The sequence below is a fragment of the Durio zibethinus genome, chromosome 27, assembly GCF_047325235.1.
Source record: "Durio zibethinus cultivar Kanyao isolate XHJ-2024 chromosome 27, ASM4732523v1, whole genome shotgun sequence".
Lineage (NCBI taxonomy): Eukaryota > Viridiplantae > Streptophyta > Magnoliopsida > Malvales > Malvaceae > Durio > Durio zibethinus.
The window spans coordinates 5,418,954-5,441,947 of record NC_143188.1 but is presented as its reverse complement, the minus strand read 5'-3'; the positions used below and the strand labels follow the sequence as shown (position 1 = coordinate 5,441,947).

The window sequence follows — 22,994 nt, the reverse complement described above, 5'->3', positions numbered from 1 at the left end:
TTTAATGTTAGAATCATTCAAACATGCTATATACCTATGTATATCATAGCCAACAATAAAATCATATTTTGACAAAACCATAGCATAATGATAGCACATATCAATTGCTATGATAATCATTATTATGAATCAATTAATGTATATTAAAACATGACTATTTTTAGAAAATAAAAACTTACAAATCTTTTTATTAAACATGTAATTTATTAAAAATATTTATTAATTTTGCTTAATTATAGAATCATTATAATATGCTTTACAAATTCACACACATAATAATCATGCTAAATTATTTGACAAAATATCATAGCAAATAAGGTTTTTAGTCATATCCTTTTTCATATAGAGTCATATTCAAAGCATATTCCATTTCAAATTATATTTGTATTTAAATAAAGCAAATTTTGCTTTTGATAAAATATAAACTTGAAACCAAACTTTTATAGCATGCTAAAAATTATAAAATTTATATTGTTTTAACTTAGTTTCAATATGAATGAATTACATGTTTGTAACATTTCATTCTATTAGGTACAATATAAATGCTTTATAAAATTTCTTGCTATCATATATTGTTGCTCTTAGACATTACTTATCATGCCTCACATATCATTTAGATATTGGAAATTCTGCTTTTCAAAATGCTTTTCATGAAGGGCAGTAGATTCTTTTGATCAAGCGGTTGGCTACCTTCATTTCAAAAGCTAATCATTCAATGTTTGAAGGGTAGTCGAATGCCTGGTATAGAGGAGTCGATTTCTTTTCAAATAGAAAGTCAACATGTTTTATGTAAGCTATGGGCAGTAAATTCCTTTATATGGACAATTAACTGCTATTTACAAAAGCATGTAACAAGTTAAAACTTCTTCTTACTTGGTGCGCTATTCTTGTTCTAAAAAGATGTAATAGTCATTTTGTGACTTTATTACAATAAACCATGCAAACTTCTGGTATTAACTTAAAGTCTTTTTTTTTATAAGATTAACTTAATTTCGTCTCATGAACAACAGACTATAATAGTTTTACTTTTGTTCCTTATGTTACTAATTTTCTTATTTGAAGATTAAACATAATCACTTCAAGAGTTACCTTTCATAACAATGGCCTTCTTGAAATTTCGACTTTATGACAACAGACATACATGAATTATGAGAACAAAATGAATTTAAGAAAATCCATTTTAAGTAACCTTTCATAGTTGTTTCCTAATTATCATATAAATAAATGTAGCAACTATTAATATGTTCATAAATCATGCATAAAAATTAAAATGTGGATAGGACTTATTTGATTTTTAGTGAAATCATCACAACATTTGTCTGGTAAGAACCTTTCTTTTCCTCTTCATTGGCATACCTTTATATGTGAATCATTTCCTCTCTTCACAAATTGCTTCATTAATCTTGTTCCAATTTTTGGACAACTATTGCCATTTTCATATGGCTTTGAATCTTTCCATCTTAGGTCTTGTTGTTGAAAATAAGCTTTAAGATTGCTAGAAAATTCAAAATCCAAAGCTTGCATCTGCATTACAAACTTTGCAAAATTTGATAATGATCTTCTACTTGTAGCTTTGGTTGTAATCTTCTCTTCAAGCTTTGGTTGATCTTAAGATAAACCCTTTAAAAAACAAGAAAATGACTTCAAGGAGTGCTGCAAATTCCATTTTCCTTAAGTCTTATTTCATCCCTATCAATTATGATATGTAAAAAGGATACAATTGAAATACTTCCTAGATACAATGAAGTCTTGTTTGATTTCACCTTGCACTTGTCATATCAACCATTAAACAACCTTTGATGGAAACGAAAACATCAACCTTTTAACATTAATTTCTACAAAAATGTCAAATAAACTTTACTTTATTTGTGAAATAAATGGGAGAAAAATAGTTTCTAAATGATCAATTCTTGAACTTCCTTAAATGAACACTCACAATCTCTATTTAAAGAGATTAAATCCTAAGATTGTGAGCCTTTAATTGTGTTGTTTCAATCAAAGATCACTTCCTTTAATAAAAGAGATATCTTTATGAATCATTAAAGTTATATTAGTTCAATTGAATAATAATACTTTCATTCCAAAAGAAATCATTTTTCACATTTCCAAAAAATATAACTTTCAAAACTAGGGCAATCGATTTACTTATACGAGCATCCGACTATCTTAATAGTATATTTTAAAAACAAAAAACTTTCATTTTGACTTCCCAAGGATGAATTTATAACAAAGAGTTTTTTTTTAATCCCGAAAACAATGGCAGCCAACTGCCCTATTATGGCAATCAATTGCCCCATAGGAAACCTTTTTCTTCTATTTTTTTCATTTTCTTAAACAATTTTAACTTGGTTTAAAACCTTGTCAAAACTTAAGTTTAGCTTTAAACACTTTGTTTCTTTAATTTTTATTAAGTTATTATACTTAATCAATTTATCTTTCACTATTTTAAAAATATTTCTAACAAGCACCTCTCAAACTCAAGGTGGTATGTTATATGTCAACTTGAGTTTATTAACTAATTCTTGAAATTGACCAAAAAGATGTGTCTATATGAATTCTTTCTTGTTTCTTTTTCTTGGAAGTTCTAAGATAATAATTTGATATGACAAAGTTTTTGGTTAAATGGACGGTGTGTGTATTAGTTTGCTTCATTTTTTAGTTACAATGATTTTGATATAAGTATGAAGGAATTGAGGTGTCATGGAATAAGGTGAAGCTTCATGATTTCCTGCAAAGTTACGAGGATCTTGAGGGAAAATACTTAGATGAAGTTTTTTAAGTGAAATTTAGAAGGTTTTTTTATTAAAAATGATTATATAAAAATTAAAATTGAAATTCAAAATTGATAAATTAAAAAATCTCTTTGCATAGATCAAGTGTGTAAAATTTTAAAAAATTTTAATAAATTTTGATATATATTTTTAGATAAATATTTTTAGTAAAAATATTGATAAAAATTTTATTATTAAATAAATATCGATTAAATTTGAATTATAAATAATATTTTTAATATTTTTTTTAAATATTATTGATTTTTACAATAAATTCTATCGATTTATCGATTTACAAATTTTTCTTAAAGATTTTATTAAATAATTAAAAAAAAAAACTCCACAAACTTTACATAAAAAATTTAATGTAAGTTTTGTCCGGATCTTGAGAGGTTATACCGTGAAATTCACCTCCTCAAAACCTGATCATGAAGTTCTACACTTCTTGGGTTGATGCTGCTAACAGGAACATCAATTTTGTCACAGAAAAATTGATGGTACTCTTAGGCAGTAAACATTATGCAATTACAGAAGCTTTATAAGGTAAAAGAATCCTGTGGTTAGAGAATCTGTTAGAAAAGTGTTTAGCAACTGTATCATAGGCATCCCCTGAGATTGAAAGCAATGAACCTATCCTGAATTCCTTACCCTCACGAAATTAAGCATCTTACTTTCATATTTCCAATTGCTGGGAAGAAAAATATGTGACAGTTTAGCAAGCCAAGGAGTTCAAAATTGAGGTAATTAATGCTTCTTATAATCATGAGACAGTAGCCACTCCCAAGATTTAGTTAAGGGTATCGCATATATTAATTACTGACTAAAAAAATTGAATCTGAATTTTATTCTCCCAAATCAAAAAAACAAAATCCAGTAAGCATGAGTTTCCTTGAAACTTCAAGCAAAATGACTTTAACTTTTGATATTAGTGGCTAGGTTTCGTGATTTTCTTTATTAAAGAATAGTAGTATTAGGTATATAGCTATAAAGGAAACTAATTTAAAGGAAGAAAAAAAATTAAACAAAGTTAAAGCTACAAATAAAAACTATACAAAGGCAGCTGCTTGTTACATAGTAGCCAATGAACATTAATGATCCTATTTCAAGCCCAAAAGAAAGGGGAAAATCCTTACAGAATTTGGAGATTTTCAGCTTTTACCTTAGTTTCGCTTGAACAAGATTTACCCAAAGATTGAAAGGTATAGCAAGTAAGAATATGCAGCAACTGCTACCATGATTATTATTTGACAATCAGCGGGCCATTCATCGGAAAAAATTGAGTGTTGTGACGATGATGATGATGGTGATGGCGATGACCTTATCGGCCTGGCAACTGAGAAGGAAGATCCATTACCCCTTCGACGACGACGCCTCGAAGCTAGAACGATATTGATTAAAGCCATTGAAAGGGGTGGGAGACTCTGCTACTTGAGACAAGACTTCAAAGAACGTGATGCAAATGGCTAATTATTTTCCTTCTTATAGAGATAATACCCTCGGAGTTTTTCGAGTGGGCATGCCCTTGCAGGTTGCTTCTCTGCACTTTCTTCGAAAGTTACATCACAGCGTAAGCCTTTTTTGAAACTTTTAATAATGGTTGATGAGATCATCAGTGATGGTGACAGCAAATCAATCCATCGTCTATTTTATAAACCGAAAAACTAAGTGTCAAAAGATTGGATACTGAATTTTTAATTATAAAAATTATTTAATATTTTACTGAAAATTAAGTGTTAAATATAAATATATTAGTTGATAACCATAAATGTGAAATTCTAAAAATGATTCATTTTACATTTTGTCCTTATTTTTATTATATTTAATATTATTCTAAATAAAATCAAATTTTTATTCACATATTTTAATTTGAATACAAAATGTAACATCAAATATAAAAACATCATAAATTTAATTAACAAAAATATATTATTATTTTTCACCTAAAAAATTATAATTTAATTTAATAAAATTGAATATTTTATTTTTTATTAAAAATATACTAAAATATTATCAAATAATTTTTTTTTTACGTTTTTACAATATTTTATATTAAATTTGTCAAAGCCTGCTTTAGCTTCTTTTTCTTTTTTATAGCTCTTTAAGAGGAGCTATATTCGAACAACAAATTTTATAAAAGCTCCGGCTGAACCAAATAGACCCAGGTCGAGAAGATTTATGGGACCCAACTACAGAAGAGGATACCAAGAATGTGAAGAAGCCTCTGTGTACATGGGTGAGCTTGTTTATTGCTCTTGTGGAGCTTTGAAACATGATCAAAATTTTAGTGCAACCACTATACATGTCACGGACTATTTGTGAAATGCAGTTAAATGGTCAAATTATATGATCAATCCCGTACTTGAATAAAATAGCAGATTTATCCCTCTCAATTCATTTGATCAAAATGAGTTCTTCAACTTTTATAACTTTTAAAATATAATTCAATCTTTAATGGGGTTATAATTTTTTCGTTAAGTGTGATGATATCATCATTGATCAAGTTGATGTGATATTGATTTTTACAATATGATAATTTAAAATACTTTTAAAATTAAAAAAAGATTATGTGGATTTTTTGACAATTTAAAAATAAAAAAATTGACAAAATCAAATTAAAAAATCAAAATGAAAAAAATAGTGAAAAAGAAAAATGAAATTTGGGCAAAACCAGTTTAAAAGTTTATTCTGAAGATCTATATGATTTTATTTGTACAAGATCTATATGATTCTATGCATTGACAGTTGAAAACCAGCTTTTAAAAAGAATTTAATAACTTTCAGCTATCTAAATGAACACAATGAACGTGTTCTTGAAATATCCACTAAAAAAAGGTTGTAGCTACAGAATTTTCTGATGCTAATTAACTTTTTCAACTGATAATAGTTTTAGCGACAAATTTTTCTTCATCAAAAGGTTGGAGTCGAAAATATTTTTTTGTCGATTTTATATTACATCACTAATAATAAAGGTATGGCGACAGAACCTTCATCGCTAATAATTTATTTTCCGTTTTTAATTCTAATGGCCCATAAAATAAAAGCTAGGAAATAAATATATAATTTCGTCGCTATTGAGGATTAGCAACAAAAGTTTCATAGGTAATTCCTGTTTTATTTTTTAAAAAACTAAAAAATAAATCTTGTCACTAATTAGAACTACCAACGAAAAATTCTACTGATAATATGGCTTTTATGATGTTTATTTAAAAAATTAACAATTTAATACTATATCTAATGCATTTTGCGACCAATAACTTCATTGGAAAAATTTTTAATTATTAAATTCTATTGGTAATGCTTTGAGCAACGAAACATTTAGTCACTAAAAGTATTAATCGTTGCTTTTATACAATAAGATTCCGTCACTAAACATGGACGTAAAATTCCATCCCTTTTGGTTGGTAATTATTTTAGTTTTTCAGACAAAAAGACATTTTGTATGAAAATATTTACTTTTAAAATATGATAAAAATTAATTACATTGATAAAAAATAAAGCAATCTTTTACAAACTTCTTCATTTCATTGATAAATCACATTTTCACATAATGTATCATGCTTTATAAAAACCAATGGCTAAAATTTTCTTGAATTAGCACCTATTACCTCTATAGCAAAAACAACGATCTAAGTGAATTGTATGAGACTGAAAGTCCTTTATAATATTTTATGATGTGTCGATACAAGTTCTAAAACTTAAGGAAGACAAGGCAAGTCCAATTGTTCATAAACATTTTATTATGAGTGGGATAATTGCGCAACTACAATTCTGATAATGAATAAAGAGAAACATGGTTTATAAAAACCAATAGCTAAAATTTTCTTGAATTAACACCTATTACCACTACAGTAAAAAACAACGATTTAAGTGAATTGTATGAGACTGAAAGTCCCTTATAATATTTTATGATGTGTTGATACAAGTTCCAAAACTTGAAAAAGACAAGGCAAGTCCAGTTGTTCATAAACATTTTATTATGAGTGAAATAATTGCACAACTACAATTCTGATAATGAACAAAGAGAAACATGGTAAGCATGAGCCATAACTGATCACCCGAAGCTAGCAAATATATCAAAAGAACACCTTTAGGGGGAGCTGCCTACAAATAGTTGCCAGAACCTGCCCATAAAGGTACAATAAAGTGAAATGTAGTACAAAACATTTATGAAGCCCCAGTAACTCCTAATTCCATGAAAGGTAAGAAAACATCTTATGAATGGACATAGAAATTATAAACTATCAAGGCAATGAATTTGTTCACATAGATTTACAATTAATGTCTATTTAAATAAGTTATTGAGCTAAGATGTCACCAACATATTAAAAATACTACATTTTTTTCAATTCCTAAACTCATTTGTACTTATTTATAATGTAAGAGCCTAAATTTACCAACTTGGTTTCTCTTTAAAAAATTCAATTGAGTTAATATTATATCTCATCCAATCAATCGCTCAATACTTTTTTTTTTTTGTCGTTAAAACAAGTTCTAAAATTTACAAACTCCAAAACAGTTAAAGTTAAAATTTTTTCAAATTATAACCAACAGCAAAATCTTCAAATACAAAAAAAATTCAGACTATAACTTACTTGTTTGCCATTAATAACATGTTCTTGCATGAAACCCCCATTCTTAATTTTTAACTATAGTTGTGCCAACCTGAGCATAAAAGATTCCTGCATTAACAAAATCTAAAACAGAACAAGTTTTATAATTAACATATGCTGAAAACTCGTTGAAGCATTTTAACAAATAATAGGCGGACATTGCCTTATGCGCAACTAAACACTACTTAGAATGCTAGGAAAAACTCCTTGCAACACTTGGAGCTTAAGCCTAAATTCATATGCAATAAGAGTCTCAAATCCATAATAGAAAAAGACAATCAAACTTAATTATGTTACTTTCAAAAGAGTTTAACCTTTGAGAAAGTTTAATGTGGTAAGAACCTAGATCAAGTCTTACTTATAGAATAAAAAGCTAATAAGAACCTAGCTCATAAATACCACAAGCAGCAAAAAGTTAACAAGAAAACACATTCAAACTAGTAAATTGCCATCAAATACAAAAGAAACTCTAAAATCTGCATTAAGGATAATAATCAATTTCAAACGCTTCCATTATGGAGTTATATAGAGAAATTGAAAAGTTGGAATAAATAGCAAAGGCTTGTTAAAGTACATCTAATGCCAATGAATTCCATATTTCTTAAAATATATAAGGAAAATTCCATAAGTTAGTGAGAGTATCAAATATTTTATTAAGAAGAAACAAAACTTGAAAAACTAGTAATAAGTAACAATAATAAGATTAATAAGATAAAGCAAAAGCTCTAAACAACATAATCCAAGTAACTTGCTAAAGTCACATGCAAACATATTTCAAGTTATCCTTTGTGTTAAGTCCATGAATCCCAAAAGAGGAAAGTTGTTTAGAAAGCTATAAAAAGAAATAATGGCTATAAGAAATTTGACCAAAAAATGTAGTTAACATTTATTGTTGCACTCAGGATAGGGTAGAATCATTATAAAGATTTCTCAATGTTTTCCAATTATTAGGAATAGTAAATTCCACATTTGCTCACTTTTCATTATAGCATAGAGCAGTTGTAATTTGAGTAAAACTAGATAATTGAGTCTTTGCTTACTTTAATTAGTTTTTAACTATGGGTTTTAGTATATTATTTTGCTTTTCAAACTTAAGACCATGCCAGAAGTAGCTTGCATTTATCTTATGAAAATGTAGATATGATAGTTTATGATCAATGACCTTTCTGTTTGCTTTTTTTTGGTATATTTGTTTCCCTAAAAATCAAATTTAGTTTAATATATTAGCCTTTTCAATATGAAGCACTTATAACGTTAAACCTCAAATCATTCTCCATACTTTTCATACATGTAGCCTACTATCCCTAAACCCTCAAATAATACTAAATTGATGTTAAGCTTAAAAGATCCTGAATCAATTAAAATGTTATTGGGTCTTTATATATGGTCCAAGAGTAGGTGATAGTCAAGTTTGGAAGCTTGCATTATTCTACCAAAAATTTTTATGGGACTATGATTAGTCAAAGGCAACACAAATCCTTATTGAATTAAATAATGATCTTGTATATATTGGTAAATTTTAAAGCTATTTGGTTACAAACTCTTTTCTGAAAATAATTACCAATAACAAAACATACACACACTCAAATTGAAAGAAAATGATAAGAATTATATGTAAAGGAGATGTCAAACTCTAAAGGCCTAGACCATATAAGCCTTGTTGCTAAAGCTTTTAGACGAGAAGGTTTCTAATATTATAATCACACATGACAGCAAGGCAATGACTAATTCGATTGTTGTTCACAGTTGTCCATATAACCCAATAACCTAAAGTTTCATACTTACCTTATCTGCTACACCACAAGGAAGCCACAAGCCATATGCCTATACAACTTTGTACTACTACTCATTAATTAACCCCTATAAACACTAAGAAAAGATAAATCATGCAACAAAATTTAGACTTCAAGAATAATTTTCCCTTTCAATTTTAAACATATTTAACTCTAATTAATCTTCAAATCCCCATTCATCATTTTATTTATAACAAAAAAGGCTTAATTTATGCCAAAGAAAATTTTGTTCACGAAACTATGGACATTTATGCATGAAGTCGGCTCTGCCCCTCTCAAGGAAAATTTTGTCTCTAATTTTCATTGAAATCAATTATATTTAACAATGGAATTTCATCATTAATATTGACATAATTTTTAAACATTTGGCATTTGATGATGAAATTAGCGAACGAATAAATTTTCGTTCATAACTTTAGGTCTTTCTAATGGAATTTCATCACTTAAATTAAAATTTTAATTTGTAAACTTCTATCAAAATCTATTAGTATTAACGATTTTAATTGTCCAAAAATTTTCATTGCTAATTTTTCATTGCTAAAATGGTTTCTTGTAATGATCAAACTCGAACACAATTTTATATTTCTTTGTTGTTTAAAAAATCAAAGAGTGAACACAATATTCTGGACAATAAGGGATAATAGAAATAGATTTTGCTTTTTAGATGAATTTTCAAAAGACTTGTCTAGTACGAAAAGAACTAGTTGGAAAATACAAGGGAAAATAAACTTATCTTTAGAATTTAAAACTTACCATTTTGCTTAACACCTTTCTTATTACATACTTCAACATATTACAAACAATAACCTCAAAAACAAAAACAACGTTCCAAACATAAATTATAGGGCAATGCTTTACTTCCATGATCCAACTAATTCACCGCATAAGAAATTTCATTTCATAAGCATATTGGCATCATTTTAGGCATTATCACATTCATGTATCATTAAACATGTTTTTATGTCATGCAAAGTAGGTATTATTTGGTGGCATGCATTTAATAAAAGTAATAACATGGACTTTTTGATTTAAATCCCTTAAATAAAATATTTGTCTTAATAAGTATTAGAAGGGTGAAAATAGGGAATTAATTAAAAGTAAGGACTAGTACATTAGAACTGAATCAAGAGAAATTTTGGCACGAGCTTCAAAAGATGAAACAATAGCTTACCTAATTGGTAGAAATGGTTAAAGGTCATGATGATATCAAGTTCATTTCTTCTTAAGGGTTTTCATCACTTCTAACTCAATCAAATCCAAATAATCCATGGAGTAGAGATCAACCAATCTTTGCTAGGTCTAATACTCTTTGAAAAGATACCAATACATGTGGTGGCTTGAGTAAAAATCAGAGTTTGGGTAAGCTCAAGAAAGGAATAGATAAATTGATCATGCAAATAAAGTTAGTCTAAAGTCTTATGCCTAAGTTAGAGTCACCAAGTTCTCATTCAACCCTCACAAACTATTTAAATTCAAACCTGCACTTAAATCCTCATAATGTCTATTTTTAACCTCATTTTCAAATGTATTGGATCAGGCCCCCAAACTTCATACAACCTTTGAGGATTTTTTTTCTAAATTCATATCTTTAACCTGTTGAAATCCTTATTAAAACCTTCATATTCGAAATGGTATAATCCAAATGTAAGATGTGAACACCATGGTGGAATTATTGGGCATTCTATTAATGTTTGTGCAGCCTTTAAACACAAGCTACAATCACTTAGACATGCCAAATGGTTCGATCCGGGGACAATAATGGACAAGGGATATTAGGATGACGAGAAACGGTTTGTATAATGGTTAATAGGATACTTTCTTTAAAAGTTCTTCAACCTATAGGTTGTTAGGAAAATGAAATGTCTTACAAAGATAATCTTAAATTTTTTTGTTTTGTAAATATTTAAATAGGATCATCTTTTTTTTTTACAGGCTTAGTTTTAAATGATTACTGGATATGGTATTATCTTTTACAATTTGGATGTATGAATAATGGTTTTAAATTTATCTAACTCTTGTTTTTGTTCCACTTTGTACACTTTTTGTCGATGAGTCTTATCATTCATTCATTTATTTATTTATAAAATTCAATTCATACATGCTCTAGAGTGAAGAAAAGTTTCTTTAGGATTAATCTTAGCAATTTTTTTTTAAAGATTGAAAAGACACTGAAAGGATAAAATGGTAGGGGACATGTAGCATAGATAGATTAGATGGTATAAGAGCAAAATAAGATGTCGTAGGACATAAAAAGGATATGGCAAATGAAGAAGATTGTGGAAAAACCTTTTGCTCAAAGAATTAATCAATCTCGAGGGCAAGTTCCTCCAACATTCATAGTTCAAAACATTTATGAGAGAATCCATTATAAGAGGCACATGATTCAGATGCACAAAGATGGTATAGTCTCTTAGAATAAATGGTTCGAATTTGTTGAAGGTTGGGATAAATCTTACGATGTAAAAGGATTTGTCTAGTTCCAAATATGATCATTTCACCTAAGTTTAAAGTTTTAATATTTGAGAAGTATGATGAAACTAAATACCCTAAGACATATTTGACTCAATGCTGTCATAAAATGATTGGGTATGCCTATAACAAAAAATTGTTTATTCATGTCTTTCAAGAAATAATAATTAGAGAAACAGCTAATTACTATTATAGGTTGGAAAGAGGCCAGATTCGTACTTACAGAGATTTATCTCGGGCATTCATAAAATAATACTAGTATAAGTTGAAGATAGTCCAAAATCGATTAACTTTTCAAAATATTAAAAAGACAATGATAGCTATAAAAAATATGTTGCTAGATAGAAGGAGATAGGATAGTAAGTATGACCATCTCTTACTAATTAAGAGTTGAATTTTCTGTTTGTGGATACCTTTTTTTTGTCATACTACGATACGATAATCAATAAATTTTTTTAGAGTTTGCAAATTTACTATTCACTATGGGTAAAATTACAAATGAGATAAAAAGAGAGAATTATGAAAGGTAGTATAGAAACTCATAATGAAATGAAGGTAAATCTTTTTAATGAATATGTTCAAGAAATAACTGTTGAAGAATGAAACAAGAGAAATCTCAACATAATACAAGAAAATTTTGTATTTATAGAATGATTTTGATTGATTTTAGGTTTTTTGAATTATGAATCTCAACTGAATTGTAGTTTTAGAAAAATGAGTATTGCAATTTAAGGTTTTATGAAGAAAGTGCTACTTTTGGTTCAAAATTTGTTCAAAACTTGTGCTACTTTTGGAAGAAATTTTTAAAGACTACTAGAAACATAAAAAGTTTGCTAATAGAAATGCTTAAGTCAAATGCTTTTGTATAGATATTATATTTTTGTTGATTTAGGTTTTATGTTGTGAAAATTTATGTTTAATTTTATATTGAAAAATATTTTATGTTCTACATCAGTTTTGCCATTTGTCGTTGAATGATCTCATATATTTACGTTCTTAAGATTTTTAAGCCATTTATTGTTGTTCGGTACCATAGTTTGGTTTGCCTTATTAACTTATGTTACCTTTTTCCTTTAGGTAGCATGTGAGGAATTGTCAATCTAAGAATCTTTAATGGGGAATTTTTGTATATGATCTTGATTTAAGATATATCAATTATAAGGTCGATAATGTTGAGTATGATCCTAATGAAATCTGTTATCCTTACTTGGTTAAGTTGATAAAGACAAAAAATTATGCAAACATTGGTAAAATTTTCTGTAAGGTTTTTGATGAGTTTTGAACGACGGATTAAAGTTGCTAAAAGATACTTATGCAATTGATTAAAGTTGTTAGAGAATAATACTTCTGTAATTGATTTAATTGTTATATGTATGCAGTGGGGTGGTTGTGAAATTTATATGGATATGGGGTGGATAACCTTATTTTGATGGATAGAACATCGTTATTACCTAGACCTAAAACCAAAAATAATAGGGGTAAAAGTTAATAAGCCCAACAATAGGATTGGTGAAACTTTAGGTGTTGGAAAAGATGAGATGACAATACTGATGTTGAAAATAGTGGTGATAAAGGTGATGGTCATAAGGATGACAAGTTAATTGATAATGATTCATTATATGGTGTAACATGTTTATCAAATGATGATAAAGAGGTTAGAAAAGAAAAGGAGATTGTCAATCAATGGAGTAGTAAGAAGATTAAAAAGAGAAAAGGAAATGATAATAAGGCAAGGCCTAATACTCTAAACCAAACAATTGAGACAAGACCTAATACTGAGAAAAAGAAAATGAATAAAGAAAATCTAAAAAGGAAGCAAAAGAGGCTAGTTTCACTTTTTAATACTGAAAGTGATCATAGCATAGATGGATTTATAATGAAGTATCATAAATCTTTTAAGTATTCTAGTTATGAATCTGAGAAAGATGATGATGGTGAGAAAGATGAATCTTTGCCAAAGAAGACTAGTTTTCCTTTTCATGATCCTAAGTGGTAAAGAATGAAAATTTGGATTCATAGAGGTGGTTTTTGGATTTTCTAAAAACTAATCTTGATAAAACCAGTAGTGTACCTTAGACTATCATTATTAATTAACAAAAGGTATGATTTTGCACCTCATTTACTTAATTAGATTTATATTTGAAGTCTATTAACTATAATTGCTTTCCAATAAATGTGTTATTTTTGTTGTTTTATAGGTACTTATAAATATTATTAAAAAAATGTTCCTTAATGCTAAACATATGAGGTATGTTTCACATGCAAATTGGAGTAAGAGCCAATGAGGTAAAATAATGAAGAAACATTTTTTATGTATGCAAATGTTTCAATAGAAAGATAATATAAAGATATGTTAAACCTATTGCACAAAAAAGATAACTTTGGATCAACAAAGGAAGACTTATTAAAATATCCTTAAAATATTGGTGTAAAGCTTTCTTTAAAACAGATGTTAAGTGTGATGTGTGTTACAATAATTTATGTGAAACATCTAATGGCACTTGGTTCAAAGCTAGACATAAGCTATTATCATCATGCTTGAAGAGATTAGAGTGACTATGATGACAAGGATAAGTGAGAAATTAAAGTTTGTGGTAAAATGGGTGGGGAAATCATAATCCACTGGTCATGACAAAATTGACCAAGAATTTGGAAAAAGTAACCTAATGGCATGTTGTTTTCATTGGTATAGATAGATATAAGTGTGGTAAGGTGCAATTTAGAGTCAAGCTTGCTAAAAAAAATGTGCCTACAAATCATAGGATCTAACTATATCCCTTGTTATCATGCTATTTGTGTAAATTTTTATGATGATGGTTAGCTTGATTAGTACATTTATGAATACTATTTAAAGAAAATATTTTATTAACTTATAAGCACACTTTATAGCCTATCAATGGTGAAATTGGATGGCCAAAAAATGAGTTAAAAGTCATACAACCTCTTTTGATGAAAAGAATGTCAGGCAAGTCAAAATGGAATAAAATTTTAGAACATGATGAGCGTAAAGCTAGATATAAACTATTTGAAAAAGGCATGATCATTACTTGCTAGCTTTGCAAATAACCAAGACACTACAAAGCTAATTACCCTAAAAAAAGTAATTTTGTTGGTACATCTAACTATAAATTTTTGTTTTAGTACATTTTATTTTTTTCATTTGCAAACTTGATTTATTTTTCTCTAACTATTGCTATGGTTTGTTTTTTATTACTTGTTCTAGGTTTCAAAATAGTCAAGTGATTCAGTAAGAGGAAAAGGCAGAAGAAGGGGGAAGGGTAGGGGTTTAGGACCAATTAAATCTATAAGAAAAAAAAAAAAAGAAGAGAAAAACATATTTTTGGTAAAGAAAGTGTTACTATTGGTTTAAGAACAAATTGAGCAAATTTTGATTTAAGAAAGGAAAAAACTTGTTGCTAAAATTGTTTTGCTTTTAATAATTTTTAATACTATATTTATATTTATGTTAGCTCCAAGACTAGCCCAAAAAGAGTTAAGTAGTATCCAAATGGTACTCCATGTGACTGCAAGAATATGTTATGATTAGATTTATCTTTTATTTTCTTGGATTAGATTTATTTTTTATTTGTCGGATAATATAAGGTTTTCTTGTTTTGTATTAGAAACCAAGATGCCTAAATTCTATATTTGGTTTGAACATTTAATATCTTTCTAGGCATATTTTTAGTTTATTGTTGTAGTTTATGTCTTTTATATGACTATTAGATGATTTTTCTAGTCTAATTCTTATATAACCTCGTATCTTGTCAACTTTTTAATGATGTTGTTTATTCCTTACAATTTTGCTTCTATGTTACTTTCATAACCTAGTTTCTACCTTGACGTTAAATGTATTTAACTTTTATTAAATAACCTTTAGCTTATTCAAAAATATTTTTTTCGATATTAAATATGAATAAAATTGTATAAAGTATCAATGGGATAAATAAGGCTTATGTATTTAATCATTTCGATGTGATCCATAAATGTGTACATGAACAAAAAAGTGTTGATGCAAGTTAAACTAGAAAGTGTCACTTAACAAGCATTACATGCAATAGGCAAAAGAAAAAGAAAACAACAAAATAGGTCACCATACCTATTTGGGATTGTTTTATATACTGACTTAAATACTCGAATGTTAATCTTAAATGTAAACATATTAAACTTTCAAATTGGTAACTACTTGTGTTTTTAAAAATGAACTAGTCTTTTACTTTTTTTACTATATCTTTCCTATATAACTTGGGAATCCAAGTGAAACTTTGATTGATAAGGTCAACACAAGTGAAGGATTATATGCTGACAACAATGTAGACACCCATTTTATTTGAGAAAAGTGAATGTTATTTCGAAATAAATTCGAATTGATTTTTGATTTTGTTCTAATCCATCAGGCCTAATTAAATTTTAATGCAAAATGAAAATTTATTTTACTTTATTATTTTTATTTTTATTATATTATTTTTTCTTTCTTTTTTTCTAGTTCATTCTCCTTCTCTAATTTTTTAGTCAAAAGACTTTGTGTATTAAATACACTACATGCACCGCTTGTTAGTAAGCTATCTAAGTTTAAAATTTCAACCAGTCACCAGCAATTGCAGTATCACTTGACAACTAGCCAAATTTTAGGCCCAAAATTTCCATCCAAATCTTAGAAAATCTAAGACTAGAATTTGGGTATGCTCTTAACTCTATAAATAGAACCTCCTTCCAAGAACAACAAGAGAAGAAAACATAAGGGAAAGCTTTGCCAAAATTTTTTTTGTTAATAAAAAAGGAACAAAAACACAAAAAAAGGCTTTTGACAAAACCTAGAAAAACCTTTAAAAAAAATTTTTTTTAACCTATGTGGAAAACCAAAAAAACCAAATACAAATAAAAAAAAAAAACACATTTTCTGAAATGAAGAGATACAATGCCAAGATTAAGTAATATAGCAAAAAAAAAAATTTTGGTCAAAAGTTTTAAGGGCTAATCTAATAATTTTAAGGTAAATTTAGGGAAAAAAAAAGGTTAAAAAAAGGTTGAGGATATTGAAGAGAATTTTTGTGGTTTTTGAAAGTTTTCTTACGACTGGCACAATGGCTAGCAACTAGCAACGGATTGATAAGAACAACGGCTTAGGTTGATATACTTTCTAATAGAGGCTTAGGATTTTTTTTTTTAAGAGAGGGTGGAAATGGTTTAAAAAAAAGTTTGGTTTGTATAGAAAAAAAAGTTATGAAATAACGCCATTTTGCCCTAAAAGAATAAGCGCATTGACTCAACCAGGACCTAGGGTCCACACATGCCACCCATTTGCCAAATCTTACCTTAGCTCCAAACCAATTTAATTAGAATGCTTTATAGCTCAACCAAACCATTAAAGAACTGGACTGAACTTGATAAAACTATCTAAACCACTCCATATTGCCAAAAAATCACTCAGATCATGCATGAATTGGAGAGATCATTGATCAAACCGTTGACTAGCTCAGTTTTAGATTTTTTTTTCATTTTTTATTTTGATTTTGATTATTACTATTTTTAGTTTTTTTTCTAAAATGAATATATTTTTAAAATGAAAATGAAATTTAAATTTTTGATAATTTTAAATTTCACCATTTTTTTAAAAAATAATTAATTAAAATAAAAAATAAAAAATGTAAGAAAGAAATTTTTTATCTGATGATGAGATTCTAAAATATTTCGAGTAGTGTGCCTAAAAAATCTTTAAGTGAAAAGATTTTTTTAAAATATTATTAGCGTATTAAAGTATTTATAAAAAATTTTTAATACAATAAATTTTTTTTTCTATAAAATAAAAAAAAAACTAAAAAAGAATTATTAATAAAAATAATAAAAATGAAAGAAAAAAATTTTTTTATCTGAGAATGAGATTTAAAGTATTTCAAGTAATGATGCCTAAAAAATATCTAAGCAACAAAATTTTTTTAAATACTATCAGCATATTGAAGTATATATAAAAATTTTTCAATAATAATAAAAATTGTTTTCTTATATAGAAAATGTGTAAAATGTAAAAAAAAAAAAAAAAAAATTATTTTTAAGGAAAAATAAAATATATATGCATCGATATTTTGATGTTTGTATTGCCTGCATATCTTTTTTTTTTTAAATAAACATAAATCTCCGAAGATGAGATTTTAAAATATTTCGAGTAACGATGCTTAAAAAAACTCTAGATGAAAAAAATTCTTTAATGTAACAACTGTACTGAAACATTTTTAGAATTCTTTTAATAATAAAGTTTTAATTTATTTTTCTAAATAAAAAAATAAAATATAAAAAAATTGAAAACAATAAATAAACAAAATCAAGGAAATTTTTTATAAATACACAAACTTAAGACCATTTTGTCGAAATTAAATAATAATATATGATTAATTAGTACTGTTTTAGATGGGCACTGAAGAGTGCTAATCATTTCTCACACTTAACTGCCTTTTAAACTCAAACTAGTTAACAGACTCTAAAATTATTTTTTTAATAAATTTTAATAAATTTTAATTTTTTATTTAAAAAGTAAGTTTTAATAGGTGACCAATCCAACTAACCAAAAAACATTGGTAGTAACTCATGTTATTTTTAAATTCATCTAGCAGTCTCTAAAATCGTTATGATAAATAAAAAAAAGTGAACATGAATGTTTATGTTCAATATTAATTAATACCATGAATTTGTTTTATTTCATTTTTTTTTTTAAATTTGTTATGCAGCAATTTAAACTGCTAATTGCCTTTCGACAAATGTAGTTGCAAATTAATGGCTTAATGTGGGTTAATTAAATGATGTTATATATGACTTACTTTCAATTTACGGCATTTTGTTGAATGGTGTTGTACAAGGATGTTAGTAAAATAAATTTTTTTGTTCCAGATTTTTACATATTTTATTTTGTTTTTTTTTTTTTATTTACAGGTCTGGATGATGGTATATGCTATTTTTTTTTTATCTTTTATTTTTATTGTATGATACATGAACAGATGTAAATGGTAAAAAATATTACCTGTTCAAAGATATTACCTCTTTTTTTCTTGTTTATTTTTTTTTATTTCTGTTATATGATATACGAGTGGATGTGAATGACGAAAGATATTAGTTGTTTTTTCTCTTACTTATTTCTTTTATTTCTTTTGTATTGTAATATTTTGCCCTAAGTGCAATTTTTTTTGGCAAAATGCCATATTAAGGATATTATTTACTATGTCATCATGTCAGCTGTCAAATTTAATCTAATTTAACAAAATTTTATTTAATTATGTTAATTTTGAAAATTTGTGAATATTTTTAAATAATAATAAAAATATATAAATTAATTTGTATGCAATAATATGTTGGGACTTAAACCCATTTTTTGTAAAAAGTGTAGGATATATTTAAATATTAAGCCTAAAATAAATAAGAGCACATCAGTTTATGAAAAATTCGTTACATGGCAGTTGAACAATCCCGGGCCAACCAAGAACGCAATTTTCCAAGCAACCAAACAAAACCGAAAATACTTCCCCTTCATTTACAGAAAACCCTAGTTAACATTCTTCTTCACTTCAGCTTCCCCGCCGGCGCCTTACGCTAAAACCCCCCATCAGGCCTCAAGCCAAAAGGAAAAGAGCAACTTCAAAGAACCCCAACCAAAGTGAGCCCTCTCGTCCCTTTAATCAACCTTTATATTACGCATTTTATACGATATAAATACGTATACTTTTTGTTTTTTTTTGTTAATTTTTGTTTGTGCGTGCAGAAAAATGGCGGACAAGGCTGTTACCATAAGAACGAGGAAGTTCATGACCAACAGGCTCCTCGCAAGGAAACAATTCGTGGGTTTATTTTTCTTTTAATTTCCTTATGAAAAGCTTAGCTTTCCTTTTTTTTCCTTAGACTGATTGGTTCTGTGTTTGGCAACTGAGAAAATGTAGGAAGAACTTGAAAAGAAAGAGTTTTGAACAAATGGTTTTTTGGTGAAAACTGAAAAGTTGTGGCGTTTTTTTGGTTTTGTCACAGGTCATAGATGTTCTGCATCCTGGCAGACCTAATGTTTCAAAGGTATCTTAATGAGTTTTATTTTTTTGTTTAAGGTTTAAATGTGATTTTTTTTATACTCTTCTAAACCGTTTTATTATATGAATTGGAATGTAGGCTGAGCTGAAGGAGAAATTGGCCAGGATGTATGAAGTAAAAGACCCGAATTCAATTTTTGTATTCAAGTTCCGTACTCATTTTGGAGGAGGGAAATCCACTGGGTTTGGGCTTATTTATGACTCAGTTGAGAACGCGAAGAAGTATGAGCCTAAGTACCGCCTGATCAGGGTAATCACTGCTCTTGTCATGATTTATATTTCAGTTTAAGCATTATCATTCAGATGGATGTTATTTGTTACTCAATTGAATTTCCTTACAGTGTTGTAGCATTTGATTAGTCTAGTTGAACAATTACTTGGCCTTGATTTATCTTGCCAAAGAAATGGTTTAGGACTTTTAAAGATCAAGTTTATGTACACGCTTAATTGCAGACACTGCATTTGTTTAGAACTTTTAGTGTTTGCAACCTTAGTTTAGATTAATCTTTTAAAACAATTAGTTTCTAACTAGTTCTAGGGATGACGAGAACTGGTATCATAATTGTTAATCATTCTTTCAAATATGCATTGGAATATGGACTAATAATATATGTGGGGAAGCTATATTTTGCTTGTTAAAAGAAATGTAATGTAATAATTGCTACATTTCCTTTTCTTTTTCTTGGTGACAGTTGAGAGTTGGAGTAATATAAATGCCTAGCTGTGTTGTTGGTATGTGGTTTCCTGGCATTCTTGTAGCTATCTAGTTGGTTCTGTTAGGGATAAAGAAGTTGGTTCAAGAAATTAAATAGAAGAAGCAAGGCGCTTATAGTTCGCAGGAAAATTTAGTCGAGAACCTTTTGCAAGAACTATCAACTATTCATGTTGTAGTTCCCATTGAATGCTGACGATGTTGCTTAGCTAACTCATATTGAGTAGAATGGTCAAGTCCTAGACATAGGTTGCCAACTGGAAAGCTTGAAAAACTTTGTTAAGGTTTGTCTTTTCTGATGCTAAGTTAGATTAAAGAGGTTTATCTTTTTGGAAATTTTGTGCTTGAAGTTCTGGTTCTAGCAGGAATTCAATGTAGATGGGATGGCAATACTATATTATCAAATTGTGGCTATTTTGGCTATTTTGGCTTCTTGCTTAAGGCTAGCTATGATCTCATGGATTGGTATTTTTCCTTTGAATTGCATTCATAATGTAGAAACGAGCCACTCATTGTGTCAGAGGGGTTAGTTTAGTAGCTGCCGAGCAGTGGATCCTATTTCATGCTTTTGGGTCGAGTAACTAAGGAAAATAATACCTTGAACTTGAATAAGAGGGAAGAGTGTTATGAATTTTCACCACATTCTCTCTTTTCTTCGCCTTCCCTCTTGCACTTTTAAGTGAATCCTTGTGCATTAATATTGAAGTTCTTTCTTCTGATAATAGAACGGGCTAGATACCAAGGTTGAAAAGTCCAGAAAGCAGATGAAGGAAAGGAAAAACAGGGCCAAGAAGATCAGAGGTGTAAAAAAGGTAATCAGGATGTTTCTTTTCAACTATTCTTTTCTAAATTTATTTTGTCTATTATCTGTGACTGCATCCAACGGCTATTACTTTGGCTGCATGCAGACCAAGGCTGGAGATGCTGCCAAGAAAAAGTGAGACTCATAGATTATGAGCTAGTTTCTTGCGGCATTAGAATTAAGACCTTAGTCATTTGCCTCCATTTCTTTTATTGGCTATGAACTTCAAACGAAATGCTGAGTTGTTTTGCTTTTTTAATAGCCATTTGAGTTCTGTATTCTGGACCTACTGTAACTGTTCGTATGGAGATTTAATCTGGAAGAATTTTTCGGGGGTTGAAAATTGAAATCTGCACCAGGACCTTTCATTTTATGGCTAGAATTTTAGTTTGCATTTACCAAACAGGATGCTTAGATGTATATATGATAATATTAGAAGAGACAAAATCAGAAATGAAGAAATTAGAGAAAAATAACTGATAGTTTGAATTGAGAAAAAGATAAGAAAAAGCCATTTGAAATAGTTTGAACATATAAAATGTAAACTTATCTGTGCACTAATTAAGAGAAATTAGTTTTTAGAATTGAGAACCCAAAATTTTTAAAAATAGATCACGTAAGGCATAAATCAAAGAAATAAAAAATGATATAATAATTAAAAAAGTAGATAAAAAAGTTATTTTTTATATAAATGAGTGGCACATGAAAATTTAAAATTATAATCTAACAGGAACTTTTTTTTTTTTAACAGTCGGTCTCAAAGTTATGGAATGTAAAGGTTATTTATTTTTTTTGCCAATAAAAGGACCTTTCATTTTATTTTCCAAAAAAAAAAGTTTAAGGAGCTCTTGCCAAAAAAAAGCGGTTAGAGCAATAATAAAAAAACTAGTGTTATAGCCCTGCAACATATTTGCATTTATTTGTATTTATGTATCAAATAAAAAAAAACAGTAAGTTACTCGTATAAAATAAATATTACATTTGGTGAGAGAGTAAAAGCTAAGTTTACAATTTTATTTTATGTACCAAATAAAATAAAACAATCTAAAACAAAGTTACCAAACAAAATTCAATTAAAAAAAAATTCCATTCCCTCGCATCCTAAAACCCATTGAACTCAGAAAAAACAAAGAAACTGTTATGCGTAGAAGGTCTATAGTATAACAGTCTATAGTATAACGAACAATCTCAGATAAAATCCAACCCAAAAATAATCACATTCTCTTACACCCCAAAATCAGCTAAACCCAAATAATATATAGCTGTCTTGCGTAAAAAGCTTAAGGGATTCTTTAAATATAGACTAGAATTAATTCCTCACTACGTTGAGATAGATTAATTATTTTAATATAAAAAAATAAAAAATAAAATAAATAAAAATATTATATAAATATTAAAATTAAAAAATTTATAGTATTTCATATATTGTGATGATATTTTTTATTTTATGTTATGAGTGTTGTATTTTTTTATTAATTATTTGATCAAACTTAATGATTTCTTAATTTTTTTTTTTAGATTGTGAACTTTTTTATAAAATATTTAAAACAAAAGAATGAAAAAAGAAAAGTAACTTAATTTTATTTTATATCTTTTTATATTTATAATTATTATTATATTTTTATTATAGATAATAAAAGATAAAAATTCAATCCAATTACAATCTACATCAAACAAACACTACATTTCTTTTTACAGATCCAATTAAAGCCTAATTTATCATATTCTAATCTAATTATAGCCAAACACATATGAATATATGATCTGTCAAACC

General features: G+C 27.8%; 1 protein-coding gene across 1 annotated transcript; it reads left to right on the top strand.

Moving 5' to 3' along the window:
* Positions 1-19,077: 19,077 nt before the first annotated feature.
* Positions 19,078-21,569, top strand: LOC111279600 (small ribosomal subunit protein eS24z). The gene is made up of 6 exons (XM_022866560.2): positions 19,078-19,285; positions 19,391-19,466; positions 19,651-19,692; positions 19,786-19,956; positions 21,144-21,230; positions 21,327-21,569. Exons 2-6 carry the CDS (start codon positions 19,395-19,397, stop codon positions 21,357-21,359), a joined length of 405 nt encoding a protein of 134 aa, XP_022722295.1. The 5' UTR covers positions 19,078-19,285; positions 19,391-19,394; the 3' UTR covers positions 21,360-21,569.
* Positions 21,570-22,994: the final 1,425 nt, after the last annotated feature.

Excerpts from the sequence above, each read along its gene's own strand:
- LOC111279600 (XM_022866560.2), top strand. The coding sequence starts at position 19,395 with ATGGCGGACAAGGCTGTTACCATAAGAACGAGGAAGTTCATGACCAAC. Across the intron at positions 19,467-19,650 it reads TCCTCGCAAGGAAACAATTC|GTCATAGATGTTCTGCATCC; the intron begins GTGGGTTTATTT and ends GTTTTGTCACAG. Across the intron at positions 21,231-21,326 it reads AGATCAGAGGTGTAAAAAAG|ACCAAGGCTGGAGATGCTGC; the intron begins GTAATCAGGATG and ends GGCTGCATGCAG.